The 17,191-nt window shown below is 42.5% G+C and overlaps 1 protein-coding gene across 4 annotated transcripts in view; it reads left to right on the top strand.

Moving 5' to 3' along the window:
• Epc1 (enhancer of polycomb homolog 1) overlaps positions 1 to 17,191 on the top strand; it is an 81,432-nt gene that overhangs the window by 19,837 nt on the left and 44,404 nt on the right. For 2 of the 4 annotated variants that reach the window (XM_021150510.2, XM_029472241.1), the window contains exon 1: positions 6,174 to 6,626. The exons of 1 other annotated variant lie outside the window; for it this stretch is intronic. In XM_021150510.2, the coding sequence (XP_021006169.1) occupies positions 6,474 to 6,626 (153 nt within the window). In that variant the 5' untranslated portion in view covers positions 6,174 to 6,473. Of the gene's footprint in view, positions 1 to 6,163; positions 6,627 to 7,753; positions 8,187 to 17,191 lie in introns of those variants that run through there. One more of the 4 variants, XM_021150513.2, reaches the window with a different exon arrangement.

The raw sequence follows: 17,191 nt of genomic DNA, 5'->3' as shown, positions 1-17,191 counted from the left end.
AAGGAAGGAAGGAAGGAAGGAAGGAAGAAAGAAAGAAAGAAAGAAAGAAAGAAAGAAAGAAAGAAAGAAAGAAAGAAAAGAAAGGGGACAACAACAACTCACCAACAACATCTTAAAGGGTTTCCAGTCTGTATTTTAGTATTATGTTGGAAGGATTATTTATTGACATTTCTTATGTGGCTTATTATGAAAATGAAAGGAACAGCAGGTTAAGGGGAATCATTGCCTAAAGCAAAGCCATGTTCATTCACTACTGTTGCTTTTGCACAGTGCTCAGTACCAGCATCCTCATTTATTTATATTCATATTTATATTTATATTTACCCATTCATATTTAAAGATGTTATTTTCCAGCTGGGCAGTGTTAGCACACACCTTTAATGCCAGCACTCAGGAGGCAGAGGCAGACAGATCTTCCCGTTTTGAGGCCAGCCTGCTCTTCAGAACAAATTTCAAGTCAGCCAAAGCTACACAGAAACCTCAGTGGTTAAGAGCACTGACTGCTCTTCCAAAGGTCCTGAGTTCAAACCCCAGCAACCACATGGTGGCTCACAATCACCCGTAATGAGATCTGATGCCCACTTCTGCTGTGTCTGAAGACAGCTACAGTGTATTTATGAATAATAATAAATATTTCTTTTTTAAAAAAGGAAGAAAGATAATTTTTATTTCCCCAGTATATACAGTAACAGCATCTCCCCTTGAGAGGTCTTATGTATTGTGTTTTCTCATTTTTCTAGCACTGACTGCTTCACCCTAGCTCTGAATAAACTATTGGTAAATATTAAATGCTTTCAGGAATGAGGAAGCTGGACAGCTGCTGTTATGGTATTATGATATTAAATCCTGTTGTTTTATCTAGGAATTTAACTCTTTGTATTACTCTTCATACCTGGCTTCAGGTCTTCCTTCTTATGAGTAAGATTGTCCTGGGGTCAATCCATCTTTGCTTTTAGTATAAACATGTCCAAATCTCTCCCACCTTCCCAAAAAGCAAAACCCTTTACCCATCTCGCTCTTCACTGTCATCCCTCCTTCTCCATTTCATGTCCTCTCTTCTCTCTTTAATCTTATTTCTAAGACTTTAAAATCAGACACAGAGATTCTATTCTAACCAGCTATTCTTTCCAGCTTCATGACCAGAGGTAGTTTATATACTTTCTCTAACCTGACAGACACATCAAACATGGCTCTCAGGGAAGTGATACAGAAAGCATGGAGTAAATGGCAGGCATTAATCTTGCTGTTTGAAAATGGAGTTGACTTCAGTGAAAGAACAACAGTTCATGTAGGCTTAAGGAGTTTTGAGTTCATCTAATTGCTGATTTGTTTTTCAGATCATAACAGTAGCATTTAGATAAACTAAGTTTCCTGGAGTTGATACTGAGTTGGATTTTGAAGGATAGTAGACTTTCTTAGATTGATCCTGTGGGAGGTACCTAGCACTTGGAGGCAGAGACAGAAGGATGGGAAGGCCACAGCTGCCTGAGGTGCACAGGGAACACATATCTCAGATGTGTTGTATGAGAATGTGATGTATGACAGTGAGTGCTCACGTCTATGGACTATCCTGGGTTGGCCAGGGCCCATTGTTAGTGCTTTTCATGGGTCATTTCATTCAGTCCTCAAGACATTTTTGTAAGATCTTTCAGAAGATAGCCTGGAGCTGGACAAGAAGGTAGAAAAGCAGGAGTCAGAGCCTGGAGGCAGGAGAGCTGTGCTATCTCCTGGAGTTGGTAAGACTGACTGACCTTTTTCAGTTGAAGCACCCAGCTTTGGTAATAATGAGAAGATATTAACGGCATAACAGGAGGCCTTAACTCCCATACCAAAACCAATTTTAGCTTTCCTTTTGAGCAAAATACAGAACAGTTATGGACATATGGTCTGGGTAAAGAGTCTTCTGGGTAAAGAGACATGGGTTTCAGGAAAATTGACCTATGGCATGCACTATAAAGCCCCACTAAAGGCAAACCCTGAACTGTGCTCATTTTATCAGAGTGACAATATTTTAACTATTATGTCCATTGATTGAACCTTGCACCTCATTGGGTGGGGTGGGGTTGGGGGAACAATGACAGGATACAACAGGACAGTGACCAAACACTTGCATCTCAGGAGACAAGGCCAATTTGTGAGCTCCAAGACAGCATAGGCTAAATATCAAGACCCTATCTCAGGACAAACAGCAAAAGCACCTCTAATCCACTCCAAAGACACTCATATCTCTTTACTTGTACTTGTACACTGTCCATTCAAATTCCCATCACTTCTACTGGATAGTTTTGTAACAGGATTGTTGTGAGAGTACATTTTCATGCATACCTGGCAGCCACTCCTTACTCTGTCTTGTTCATATAGCTCAGCTCCTCCAAAAGTTCCTATCTCTATTATACTATTTCAATTCCCCCTTGGCATCTGTCTTAGTCAGGGCTTCTATTCCTGCACAAACATCATGACCAAGAAACAAGTGGGAGAGGAAAGGGTTTATTCAGCTTACACTTCTACATTGCTGTTCATCACCAAAGGAAGTCAGGACTAGAACTCAAGCAGGCCAGGAGGCAGGCGCTGATGCAGAGGCCATGGAGGGATGTTACTTACTGGCTTGCTCAGTTACTTACTTCCCCTGGCTTGCTTACCTTGCTTTCTTACAGAACCCAAGAGTACCAGCCCAAGAATGGCACCACCCACAGTGGTGCCTCCCTCCCATCCTTGATCTAATTGAAAATGTGGCTTACAGCTGGATCAAATGGAGACATTTCCTCAAGGGAGGCTCCTTTCTCTGTGATAACTCCAGCTTATGTCAAGTTGACACACAAACCAGCCAGTACAGCATCTTTCAGAACCACATCCTGTGCTACCATCATGTGATGTTTGGTCAACTCATCTGCTGCCACACACACTCACTGTGTGTGTGTGTGTGTGTGTGTGAGAGAGAGAGAGAGAGAGAGAGAGAGAGAGAGAGAGAAAGAGAGAAAGAAAGAATATGTGACAATGTGTGAGACTGTAGGTATGTGTGTGTATATGTGTGTATGAGTGTGTATGAAACTGTATGTATGTGTATGTGTGTATGAGTGTGTATGAGACTAAATATGTATGTATATATGTGTTTAGGTATAAGTGTGTGAAACTAAGTATGTGTGTGTATATGTATGTGTGTGAAACTGTAAGTATGTGTGTATATGTGTTTATGAGTGTGTGAGACTGTGTGAACATGTGTATATGTGTGTATGAGTTGTGTGAGACTGTATGTGTATCTATGTGTTTATGTAAAAGTGTGTGTGAAACTAAATACGTGTGTTGTGAAACTATAAATATGTGTGTATATGTGTGTATGAGTGTGTGTGAGACTATGTATGTATGTATGAGTATGTGTTGCTTGCTCGGTTTCTTAGGGCATAGGCTCCCTTATAGTCTGAGATGGCTGCAGTCCTGCTCTCCTTCTTCAGCCTCTTGAGTGCTGGTCTGCATCCCCACATCCTGCCCTGACTGCTCTCTCCAGCATTTCCCTTGACTGCCATGTGTGGTTCCCCACTCTCTCATTTGTGTTCTCTACAGAGATAACCCATTATCACCTCTGTTCAGCTTGTGTGTGTGATATGACTTACAGCCATTTTTAACTATAAAACTTTTCCCAGACATGTTTCTGTTTGAGAAAAAGTAAGTGTATCCCACATATAGTACATACAGTTTGGCATCATTGAGAATTTTATGTAGCTTTTGTTGGGGACACTTACAAAAAATAAAAGGTTTAAATAGTGATGAGAAAGTTAAAGGCAGTGCAGGGCTAGTGATTTTTCCTCCTAAGGAACCTTTGAGTAGGAGAACTGAGGAAATACTAGATCTGAGCTTTCATTAGTGTGGCGTGCCTCAGAATAAGGAGCTATGAAGTGCAGAGAAGTGGAACTCCTTTGGATCCTGAGAAACCTAGAAAGGCCTGAGATTCCAGGGTACTTGATTTGAAAACATGCTTCTTAGCAGGCATGTTGTATGTAAAAGGGCCCACTGATCTGCATGCAGATCTCAATGTCGTGATGATTTGAACATTTCTGGGAAACACAATTTATTTCTGCAATTTCATTACTGCTACTGTAGAATGTAGAAATGTGTCTGTAGGCTGCAGTTAGTTCCTGCTGATGTAGGGTATAGAAACATACCATATCCATAGGCTGCAGCGTCAATCACTGCTGCTATAGGATGGAAAAACATATACCCATAGGCTGCTGCTTGTCAGTCTCTTTTGTACTGCTGGGATTGGAGCCCAGCACTTTGCATACTATTGGTCCCCTGTCTGGGGGCCCTTAGGCTGTCGTTTCAGTGAAGATAAAAATAAGTAATTTTGTCAGCTCATTCATTAGCTGTAGAAGCTATTTTGCCCTCTAAAATCTTCAGTTCCCTAAGTATAACTTCTACTAGGATTTTTAGTAACCTCATATTACAAGCTGAGGGACTGCCACTGTTATACTGAACAGCCAGTGTCCCCCTAACTGTTGAACCTGGCAAGATATGAGTCATGTTGGACAGTGGATCTGGCAGGTTTTTCTGATTCCCGGAATGTGATCTAGTCTTCCATGCCTCTGAGATTTATCTTTCCCTCTCTCCCGCCTTTTTTCCTCCCCTTTCATAACCCATGCTTATCTGCATAATCTCACTTGGATATCCTCTCCCAAAACTTTGTTGACTACTTCAGTAGAGCCTCACCACTCACTTCTTCCAGTTCTCCAGCAATATGCACTAGCTTTCATCCTAACTCCTTGGGAGAGATAGTTACTGAACCCAGAAGCTGGAGGAAAGGCAGGTGAAAGCCCCACTGCCTCCCAGAGACAAGCTAGCTGCCAGTGTTGGAGTGTTAGGATAATCCTGAAGAACTGCAGTCTGTCTCCTCTGGTCTAGTAGAGCAAAGTGTGCTCTTACTGTGGGACTAAGGTCTTAATTAATGTTACATAGAAACAAACCTACGAGATAGTTTGTGCACTCTAAACTACAAGTTTCTATCAAACCCTGTATTTAAGAGTAGTAGTTAAGCCGGGTGTGGTGGCACACACCTTTAATCCCAGCACTCGGGAGGCAGAGGCAGGCGAATTTCTGAGTTCGAGGCCAGCCTGGTCTACAGAGTGAGTTCCAGGACAGCCAGGGCTATACAGAGAAACCCTGTCTCGAAAAACAACAACCAAAGCAAACAAACAAACAAAAACAAAACAAAAAAAGTAGTGGTTATTTTTACTATGTAGCCCTTGAGGAAATCAGACTTATAACACGTTTTTAAAATCTTGAACATTTGAAAATTTGCCGCCAAACTTTTAAAATCCATCCTAACAGTCTTCCCACTTTATAAAATATTTTACAGAAATGATATATTTGGGTACTTTTTTTCATGTATAATACAAGCCAGCTATTAGCAGTCTTATCAACATCTATGTTTTTAATAAATTAACGTTTATCCTCCCATTTCTGATGTGGCCACGGAAACCATCACGGGTGTTTGATTCTATTTGATAAAGTTTTCCAGAGAACAGATGGCAAGAGTGTGAAGCTACGTTGAAATAGTTTCTTCTAAATACAACAGAAATTCATGAGCTAGCTACCACTACAGGACTGGCTCTAGGAATTGGAAACTGTATCTGAACTGTTTCACTTAAGATTGTTACAATTTGTGGTAATTATTCTGCTTGCTTCAATTATACTAAAAGGGATGGTTAAAATCTGGGATTGGAGGGGGAAAACTACTTTCGAGCTGAATATATGCATAGTGGTTATAGAGATCCTGGGTTTGGAGACTGACCCCTGACTCAATGCTGAACCTGTTAAAAATTACATCAAAAGTTTCGTTCGACTTAGAGTTTGCCTATGATTTCGCGTGCGTTTTTATTTCTAAGTCCCTGGACCTCCCGCACTGCGCTGCGCTCGCCCTGCGCGGCCGCCCAGTGGCGACAAGTGCCCGCGCCCGGGACGCAGGCCCGAGCATCCCGGCCGCTCTACGCGCCGGCCTTCCCAGGGCCCGCGCGGGCGCCGAGCTCGTCGCTCCTTCGCTTGAGCACCGCGCAGGGCGGGAAGCGAGGCGGCCGGGCGGAGCGGGCGGGCGAGGCCGGCGGCCGGCGGGCCGGGGGTTGGCGGGACGCGCGCTCCATGCCGCGCCGCGCCGGCGCCCGCTCGAGCCCGCGCTCCCCCCGCGCGTGCCCGCGTCGCTGCGCGATGCAGTGTGGGGAATGGCTGGGGTTGGCTGAAGAGCGCACAGTGGAGTTTTAATGTCCGCCATGTTGGCCATGGCGTATTGAAGAGAGCGAGTGAGCGAGGCGCGGAGCGGCACAGCCTCCCACCCTCCCGGCTGGTGTCAGGGCCCGGACGGCGGGCTTTGCGCTCCGCCCCCAAGTCCCCGGCAGCGGCAGGCGAGTGGAGACCGAAACTCCGGTTCTCCATGATCCCGCTGGCCGGGGCCGTTTCCCCAGAGCGGAGAGGTATCTGCTGCGCCTGAGATGAGTAAACTGTCGTTTCGGGCGCGGGCGCTGGACGCCTCGAAGCCGCTGCCGGTCTTCCGCTGTGAGGATCTGCCCGACCTGCACGAATACGCCTCGATAAACCGGGCCGTGCCGCAGATGCCCACCGGGATGGAGAAGGAAGAGGAGTCGGTACGTGTTAACTCCCCTGTCCGACCCGCCGCCAGGCCCGCGTCCTCCGCTGCCCGCGGCGGCGGCGGAGCAGCAGACCCACACAAAATGGCCGCCATCTTCTCTCCGCCGCCGACTCTCGGTCGCCGGCCGGGCCGGTCTCCCCCGCCTCCCCGGGTGCTCGGTCCCGGGCGCTAAGGCCCGGCGGAGCCCCCTCGAAGGCCTCCCGCCGTCCTCGGCCACTGGTACCAGGGTCCCGCGGAGTTCGGGGGCCCGAAAGGCACAAAGGGGTCACGTGACGAAGCCGCCGGCAGCCATTTTGTGGTCTCAGTTCTTGGGTTGGGCCTTGTGCACATCCGGAGAGGGAAGCGGGCTGGGCGGCGGTGGGGGTGCCGCGAGCCGGGAGTGGGCCGCGCCTGCAGGTCCCTCTGAGGGCCGCTAGGTGGCGCTCCGGGGCCGTCGGGGCCTGGCAGCGGCTGCGGGCTCAGGCTTTGAGCGCGTTTGCCCGTGGGCTCGGTGCGGTCCCCACGTGGAGCCTCCGAGGGGCCTGTCATGCTGACTACAGGGCTCAGGCTGATTTCTCTCCCCTTCCTGAAAGGAAATGGCGAGGGTGCTCGGGGTCTGCCCAGGCGCCATTACATTTATAGAAGATGAAACTCCGGGTATATTCTTGCTTCCACCCGCAGTGCTGGTGGGAAGAAAAAAAACTGTCTCCTACTTTTTTGATCTTTGACAATGTTGCGGATTTGTTTACAGTAAGTAACTCTGTTCTAAAGTCTGCAACTTTTTAGTTCTTTGTAAATTATTTAGGTTCGCCTGTTTTGGGGAGAAAAGGTAGAGAATAAACTTTTCAATGAATGTTAAAGCTCTAAGGTCCTTTTGTATTAATAGCGTACGTAGCTAACGTTGAATGAATTCTTCACAGACATCCTAACATTAAGATATCCAAACTGAGTGGGCTGCAGTAGTTACATTATTGTTTATACTGCTAATAGGTCATTTACTATTGCTGTGCCCTTAACCTTGCTGTGGAAGTTGGGTCCGGTCACAGACGTAACATAATAGACTCTTCCACACGTTTCCCCCAGATGTTAACATTATAACTTGATGACTTCTAATTCTAAGGACTTGCATACGTTGGTTTCCAGGTACAGCCACTTATACAGGGTGCAGTGTGTTGACAGTTGAAGGAAGTCGAGGATTCCCATGGACTGTGTGCTCCAGTTTTGTTGTGGAAAATTGTACTGTAATACTTCTGTTGGTACTGTAAGAATTTCTATTCTCTGTAATGTTTTTCAAAATAAAACTCTTCAAACTGCTTGGGTTATTTAACCTTTTAAAGTAAAATAGTTTTGACAGTTGAATGTTACTTTGGGCGGAGGGTCTTGAATCTCACTTCACAGCTGAGTGCTAAGTGTAGCTGAGCTGTGTGGGGTAGTGTACTGACTTCAGCAGCTTATTATCTGTGAGAGCAGTGCTCTTTACTTTGACTTGTATCAACTTAGAGTAGATTGGTGACATTTGTTTATTTTTAAAATAAGTGATTTGTTTTTTTTTTTAATTAAAGTACTTGTGATTGCAGAATCTTGTCTTTTTGTTTTATTTTTGTTTCTCTATGTAAGTTATACAGATACTACTTTCAAGTAGGGGTGCTGGTGTTACCCTGCTTGAGGAATTTGTTGCATTTTGTGCATCTAAGGTGGAAATCATTAAGCAAGACCCACAACAGTACACTTTAGAAACTGCGTTAAGTCTTGCTTTCTGACTCTTTTGGACAGTCCTGAGAGTTACAACCTAAAATGAAAGCTGAGTTTAACTGAAGGGTCTGTCCGTGCATATTAACATTTACAGATCATTTTTGTTCACTAAAACAATCTTGTTACTGTGCAGTGGTTGTCACTGGGTTTTGGTGGGTGAAGTTCCAACTTTTATTAAGTATGGTGATTAGTGTTTTCAGTCATCTGTTTAGAATTCTTCACTTCACAACCAGCCAAAACTGTATTGTGAGTCAGGTCTCTTAATGGAAGAACTTAAAATCCTTGGGAAATAAATTGTTCCACAATCCTGTGTGTCAGGCCACACTAGTGACAGGCTCTGTGAGACAGGGCAGTGAAAGTAGTATATTGTACAATATTGAAAAGTACTAAACATAATATAATTTGGAGTTAACCTTTTTACTAAAAAGAAGAGTGAAAGCGAAGTTCACCCATGGGCCTCCTGCCAGGTCCTATAACCTAGGACCTGAATTGATTGTCTAGTTTAAAAATATATAGATTAATTTACTCTGTCTTGAAATGGTTAGAAATGGGATCTAGTTATCATAATCCAAGTTTATGGGTTTATAGGATTCTAATTCAACAAAACAGATTAAGATGAGGACAGTTTCTTATCCACTGCTGTATAAGAAAGCATTTTGTGATTTAAAAAAAAAAGTATGGCACGTAAAACTCCCTAAGGATATAATTGTTGCCTTTATTATATTTTTTTGTGGTTAAAGAAATCTAGGTTTTGTTTCTGGTTGTGTAGCCTAGGCGTATCTAAAATATACTCCCAACCCTGCCTCCCTTAGCCTTCTGGGTCCTGGGATTAGGAATAAGCCACCATCGCCAGTTTAGGAACCTTTTAGTACTGCCTGGGTAACTTGTCAATGTACTCCTGTTCTGCCAGTCTTAGTAGTAAAAACTGAACAAAGCTTAAGCCTGGTAGCATAAATCTGTAATCAGGCTGAGGCCAGTCCAGAAAATGTATCAAGACTCTGAGAATGAACCCACAAGCGAAGGACAGGCTCACTGTAATGATGGAGCACCTGTCCACTCCTGGTACTTTAGAAAAGATGACGATCTTGGCCTAATTAGGCATGCTTAATTTTTTTAAACAAGTTTAGATAAATGATGATACACATAAACACACACACACACCCCAGGTTAAAAGCAAATTGCTACTCCGTTTAAAAACTTATTGTAGAACTGAAAACTGGATTGTAGTGCTTGAACTGACTAAACTATAAATGTTAGGGATTCAGTGTTTCAATCAGTAGAATGTAATAAGTAACAACTTGCTAAGTCAAAAAGTGAGAATGGGAATTTTTGTATTTAGAGTCACATGTAAATTTTAAAGCTCAAAAAAATAAATAAACTAGTAACTCCATAAAAAAAAAAAAAGAGTGCTTTGGGGGTGGGGTGGGGGATAAGAAAGAAAATCAGTGAGGGGTGAATGAATGCCCCATTATCACTTAGCATCTCTTAAATAATTTCCACTGGAGGCAGGGTACCTTTCCAAAGAGATGAGCCCCATTGGATGGGTTTGTTACAGTTTTAAGTGATTAAAATTGGTACTTTACAGTACATTTGTGGGTCTTTTACTAGTTTTTAGAGTGGTGTTTGGCAAATTGGAGCTACTTTAACTTTTTATGGTGGGACACAGGGAACAGGCCATCCAGACAAGGAGTCAGGACTGGGTAGAATATTTGAAGTTACTGGATTATAAACCACATTGATATTAGCCATCCAGTCTCTTGAGACTGATTAAATAGAGTCTAGTTATCATAATTCGGCTCTACGTTTAAAGAATTCTAATTAGACACAGTAGTCTGGTAGTCCTGCCTTGCCTCACCTTCGTTCTGGGGTTACCACATGCAAGTGAAAGATTTATAAGCAGTTTTGGTTTTCTTCTAAAAAAGAAATTTTAGCCAGGCAGTGATGGTGCACGCCTTTAATCCCAGCACTTGGAAGGCAGAGGCAGGCAGATTTCTGAGTTTGAGGCCAGCCTTGTCTACAGAGTGAGTTCTAGGACAGCTAAGGATATACAGATAAAACCTGTCTCCAAAAAACAAAACAAAACAAAAAAATTAGGAGAGGTAAAATTGGAAATATGTACATATTCCCTATATAAAAAGCTCTACATCTAAATGGGCTATTTTGGAGATCTAGTTTGGACTCATAATTTGACAGTTTCAGTGTAAACTTGAAACTGATTTTCTTCTGAAACCAAGCTTTTTTTCCCCCTTTAATATGTTAAGCCAAGTTTATCTCTTGTGTCTAAAGCTGCAAATTTTGGCCCATTTTTCCATTCTGTCAACAGTCTTGCAACTGAAGTGAAGTGCATTGTCGCAGAAGCAGAATTAAAGAAACTTCAGATAGTTTGGATTAGGAAGAAACTGAGAAGATCTGGGCATTCTGCATTAGATAGCAAAGGGTCTGGACACAAAGGAATTTGAGAAAATAGAGTTTAATTTTCAGTGAAAGTTTTATTACTGTCAGGTTGCTGGGCCTTACTTTGAACTCCTGGCGCTCGAATCTACTTTCTTTTTTTTTTTTTTCTTCAAGACAGGGTTTCTTTCTCTGTGTAGCCCTGGCTGTCCTGAAACTCACTCTGTAGACCAGGCTGGCCTTGAACTCAGAAATTTGCCTGCCTCTGCCTCCCGAGTGCTGGGTCGAATCTACTTTCTGACTGCTGATATCATAGGACTGTGGTATCACACGTGAATCATAGAAGTTGGGATTCAGAGATGACACACCTTCTAGAAGTTGGAATTCCCTCCAAAAGCATATAAAATTTTGGGAAGTTTTTTGTTTTTTGAAAGGAGAAAGGCTCAAACCTTAATATTTCAAATGGAGACTCTTTGTCTCAATGTGGCAGTTATTTTAAAATAAGTGTGATAAAGGAATAATTTAAAACATGAATAGGCAATCCAGAAAGAGACTGAAGAAAAAAACTACAGAAGGGACCTATGGAAAGCTTCCACTGACATCAGCCCAGAGGCAAGGAGACTGTCTGTCTGAGTTTAACTCCCATTCTACTATGCAGTTTGATATTTGGGGTTGGTTTATATCTCAACCTTATTTTCTAAAGAAATTACAAGGTAAATGGATGGCTTATATGTATCTAAAGACATTTCTGTAGGTTGTGATTAGCTTTTTTTTTTTAACTAAATTACATTTTCTTTTATTACTAGAACTTAATTAAAATACTATTTAAATATAGAACAAACAAGGGATAGAAGACTTTGTAAAAGCTTGTAAGTCTCAGGAAGGATTAAATATTATACCAAACAGTGTTCTATTAAAAACAGAATGGGCTGTTGTTGTTACTGTTTTGTTTGTTCCTTTTTATGCTTTGGGTTTTTTTGTTTGTTCTTTTTGATTTTTGTCGTTTGGGGGTTTTTTGTTTTGTTTTTTGGTTTCTGTAACAGCCTTGGCTGCCTCTTTTCAGTTCAGTGGACCATTTTTTAAAGTAAGTTTGTTTGTTTTCATTTTTAGAGGCACAGTTTCTCTCTGTAGACCATGCTGGCCTCGAACTGATAGGGATAGGCCTGTCTCTGCTTCTCCTGGGATCAAACTGTCCTCCACCACGCCTGCCCAGCAGTTTAAGCACTTGTTAATAAGCGTTCTTCATACACATAGAGAAACACTGATTCTGACCACATGTATGACTCCACTTTTTCCAATTAGATAACACACAAGGAAATGAGGCTTTATATTGCAGTTACATAGTAAAACAAGTTGTTCCTGGGCACACAAGTGAAAGAACAGCAGAGCTTCTAGAGACAGGAAATTGTGTTAACTTGTGGAGTAAGTTTTGGAACTTTAAAATGCTGCTTCTAAAGCTAGCACGGTGGTTCCTGCCTGCAGTCTTGCAGACGGTAGAGATGGAGTAGAAGCTACCTTGTAAAGAGTGAGACCCTGTCGCAAACTGAAAGACGTGGCAATAACTTTTGGTGAGATAGGAACCCACTGCTTTAACTACTTTCTTAGGGTCACTGTCAGTAGGTTGGTTCCTGATGCTGTTGTCTGCATGTTTATACACTGGAGTCTTTACTAATCCTCTAAATGCTCGTGGTGATAAGAAACTAGGCTGTTGCAGTAATTTAAACTTAGTGGATACCCAGCTCTGCATCTTTAACTATAGTAAGTAAATTTCATCTAACAGTGGCAACCTGTTGCTGTGTTGTTAAAAAAATAGCAAACTTGCTGGCCTTGAGAAGTTTGGGTACTCTGAGTTACAGCCTTGATGAGTGCAGAAATCAACTCTTGAACAATTTGATGTTAGCTTTAAAAAGCTTGCTTCAGCTTTGGATATGCATTGTGACATAGCTTGCTGAATTTTGCAATCAGTATTACCAAGTAGATGCATAATTTAAAATGTCATGTGGGTGATTTTTTTTTTCAGTTCCAGACTTTTTAGAATTATGTTAATAATTTAGAACCCCAAATAAAACTTACATGTGCTAAGAAAATGCACCCTTGAGTGCTAAGGGTGAGCCAGCCCTTGGAAGAAGAGTTCTTTCACAAGTCACTTACCCTTACTGAATGGACTTTAGTCTGGTCCTGCCTTACTGGGTAACTTCGAGGAGTAAAGAAGGAACTTGTAAGAACACACAAATGCCAGGTTTTAGAATGACGTTTTTATTGGTACTCAAAAGTAATTTAATATTTATATAATCTGAAATCTTTGATTATCTGGTATAAAACATGTTCTCCTCCCTAAAGAGTTCCATAATACACTTGTAAAAAACTGTCTTTAAGTTTAGGTGATTATTAAAACTGAATATTAGTTAGACCTAAGTCTAGTCTAACCTGTAATATTGCTTGACTGGTTTTACCCAGGCTATCTTTTCTTAGCTGAGAAAGATGAGGTCCTGGCCTATACTAGTTTCCTGTATTAAAATAATGACATTGTGCCTTAAATCTTGAATTAATGAATGGCATCATTTACAAAGAAGGTAGTTAAGATCCATGGGTTCTGGTCTAGTCTTGGCAGGCTCAAACGTAAAGCCAAGTTCTGAAGGACATACAGGAAGTAAATGGGTGAAATAGTCATAGAGTACTTTGATTGTTGTAAGAACTTGGGGTTAGAGCCAGAGTTCTGTAATCAGTTTCAAATTATGGTTTATTAGTAAAAGAGGTCTGAAGTTAAAACAATATAAATATCCTAGTATCGAAGTGTGAAACAAAAATTTGGTCATTGTTTTAGAGATACTTGAGGTGAAAGGCATTATGCAGACAGTAAACACAGCTAAGTCCATTTTGTCTGCTTAAGTAGCAAATGTTGCATTTTCTGGGAAACTAATAAGTCCTATGGGTTGTACAGCAGTGACCACACAAGGGTGTTCTGTAGGTCTTATACTCCAGCCTGTTGGCTTTGTGAATTCTGTGTGCTTCAGTTGCACGTGGATGCATTTCTAGAGTCTGAAATGGTATCTAGTATGTAGTGTCGATATTTAAAATTAAACGACTTGATGAGAAGGGGTATAAAAAAGTAAACTACCATGATTCTTACATGGTGGTAAGATAAAAACACAGAATTGCAGATAGTAGGAAGACAGTTTTCTTTAAGTAGTGGTTAAGGCACACTTACCTGAGACTTGAGTGCTAAGGGTGAGCCAGCCCTTGGAAGAATCTCGAGGTAGAGAGAGAACCTTCCTGGCAGAAAGCCCCAGGATAAAACCAAAAGAAGACTAATGTGACCAGAACACAGGAAGGCTGATGGATGCTCAGGGGTGAGGAGTTCCAAGTGCTTTGAATTAAGGTTTATGTAAAGAAGGAACATATTCTAGCCTTCCCCCCCCCCCAATATCATTCTGAAATACCATGTGGGAATAGGTCTTTTGTGTAAGAGTGGGAGGGAATTTATTTGTTTGGAAATGAAGAGAACTCAGTGGATTTGAGATACATTTTGAGGTGGAACCAACAGGACTTGATGAGTTTGAATCAGCAGAGAAAAGATAAAGGCGAATAGCCTGAGTTTTACTTGAGCAGCTGGACCGGGAAATTAGGAAGGAGAACATAGAGTCAGAAGGTTTGGAAAGCCTCTTTTTCTACATGTAATTAGGCATAGGAGAATATAGTACAGTGAGCAACTGAAAGTGTGAATAATTTGAAAGCCATGGCTTGGTACTTGTTACAGGCTGGGTAGGAAATGTCCCTGCGGGCTTATATATTTAGACTCTGGAACCCCAGTGGATGAAGCTGTTTTGGAGGTATATGGAAGCTTTAGGAGGCAGGACCTAGCTGGAGGAAGTGAGTCACTGGGAATCCAGTCTTGAAATGGCCCTTCCTGTCTTGCTTCCAGTGGATCTGTCCTTATTGGTCAATATCTTATAAAAAGCAACCATGGCAAGGTCCTCTAGACAACCCACTCCCCCACCCCCATGGGAGTCTATATCCTCTTAAACTGTGAGGCAAAATGGGTGTTTCCACTCTTTTGTTTTGTTTTGTTTTGTTTTGTTTTTTCAAGACAGGGTTTCTCTGTGTAGCCCTGGCTGTCCTGGAACTCAGAAATTCGCCTGCCTCTGCTGGGATTAAAGGCACCCAGCGTGAGTGTTTCCACTCTTAAGTTCCATTTGTTTCATGTTTTATAAAAGCAATGGAAATTGTACCAAGTAGTATACTGTTTTATTTGATAGACTTTAGCTTATGGTCTGCAACTCAGGAAGAACTTATGTTAGAGGTGCCATCCGAGAGTGGAGACATTCAGGGAGATTAGCTGCACCGTCAGTTTGTTCCTGTGAAGTGATACAGAGGAATGCTCATTGTTAGAACCTAGAAAAGGTGAATCGGGAACACAGCAAGCACAAGAGATACTTTGGAAACCTTTGCTAGGAAAGGCAGAAACGATCCGGGTAGCAACTGGAAGGGACTAGTCTGCAGATGATTTCTAAAACTGTATTTCCAGTCCTAACTCAGACAAGGGAGATAAGAAAGCTGAGCCTCGGGTTGTTTTGCGGATTCTGGTGGAAGCACAAGGAAAAATGTCAAGTACAGCCTGGCAGCACACTGTATTACAGAGACAGAATTTAGACTTTGAGTGATACAGATGTACAAAGGCTGCATAGAAAGAGTGCCAGGGATCCCATTGAGCTTTCCTGAAGCTGAGCAGAGCTGATGAGGAACTTCCACGTCTGTGGTGAAAGGGATGGGTCTAGAACTGCGGAGCTTGGATCAGTCTAGAAAAACACTCTGGAAAGCTATCACCAGTTTTGTTCTAGGCTAATGACTGTTCTAGGGTTGAAAGATTGAATGCAAGGCCCAGACGAATCCGAAGTTAAAACAACCTGTGTTGGAAACTAGACCTGCAGCACACAATTCAGCATTTGGCACTTCAGATCACCAGGAGGAGGCTATGTATATGCTCGCCTATAATTTTAACACACTGAAGCTGAGGCAGGAGGATTGCTTTGAGTTTGAGATCAGCCTGAACTACATAGTGTAGGCCACTATGGCCACATGGCAAAGCCATAGGAAAAGAAGAAATTACCAGGCATTCAAAGAGCAGGAAAAATGTCGCTCATTTGGTAATCACAAAAATAAAGCATTTAGAGGTATAAATAACAGTAAATTACTCCAGTTAATATGACAAGGGTTTCACTTAAAAAGATCCCGTCTTCTCGAAGTCGGTGGCTCTGCTCTTGATAACCCTTCCCTGTCTCCCCAGGATCCATTTGACTGGGGGTTGGTTACTAGATAGAGAAGGGATACCACCCCCTCTTTTAAGGAAGGGAAGGCAAGCTATGTGGGGTGGAGGCTTAGGGGTAGTTAGTTGAATTGGTAATGAGGATGAGCTAACATAAACCTGTGTTTCTCTGTGACCTATGAGATGATATCATCACTTTGCTGTGAGTCTCAGGGATGACTAAACTTTCAGGGAAAATGTGATCGGATTGATGGATTTGCTGAAAGCCAGAATTGTGATCATTCTACAGTGATCATTTGGACAACTCAATGAAAAGGAAGCATACAGCTTGATATTTGGCATAAAATGTAGACAGTGGGGTTCATCAAAAGTTGATGTTTGCTTAGGAGGTACAGAAAACGAGTTGAGTAGTGAAATCACAAGCGTTTGTGAAGCACGTTATGATCTCAACCATAGGGTCTAACTTGTGTAAGCAGAGAGAGAAGGTACAGGGTCTCTAACAGCTAAAGAGCGTTGATATGTGACTCACTGGAATAAAAGGCTCTGTGCGGTTCATTGTTTCAAGAATAGGAGTGCAAGGTTAGGGAAAGGAACTGAGTCAGGAGAGGAAAGAGAAGGATGCTTGAGTTTAGGTTTTAGAGGTATGACTATTAGTGAAATGAAGCACTCTAGGGTAGTACCTTAGAGGTGGTGGGTGGTAGAAATGGCTGATAGAGCCCGACAGAGCCCTGATGTCTCTTGATTCCAGGTGTGCATACTCTTAGGAATGACTACAGTGCAATATTGGGAGTAAGCTGAACTCTAGCGGACCAAAGCACATGACGGCTTCCAGAAAAACATGAGAGTAGGAAAGGCCAAGAAAAAGCATGGTGTAGGCTAGCTGTGGAAACCAAGGAAGGGCGATGTGTAAGTGGTAAGGAAATGGACAGCTACTCGGGCACTGCTTGGGGATACTGCAGAACCGGTTAAAGCATTACAGCGAGGTCTAGAAACTGGAAATAGAACTGGAGAAATCAGGAAGAGTGGATGAGTTGGGTCACAGTTACTGTTGCAGTGAGAATGCAGGGAAGAAAACAGCTGTTTTTCACACTCTTTAATAATGGTTTATAAGCCACCACTAGAGGCTGAGCTATAAAGGATGACCAGGCTGTAGTCAGAGATGGTGGGAGCCTGCG

This window comes from Mus caroli, chromosome 18 (assembly GCF_900094665.2).
Source record: "Mus caroli chromosome 18, CAROLI_EIJ_v1.1, whole genome shotgun sequence".
Taxonomy (NCBI): domain Eukaryota; kingdom Metazoa; phylum Chordata; class Mammalia; order Rodentia; family Muridae; genus Mus; species Mus caroli.
Note: the sequence above shows the minus strand (reverse complement) of the source record. Positions and strands in the feature narration are given on the sequence as shown.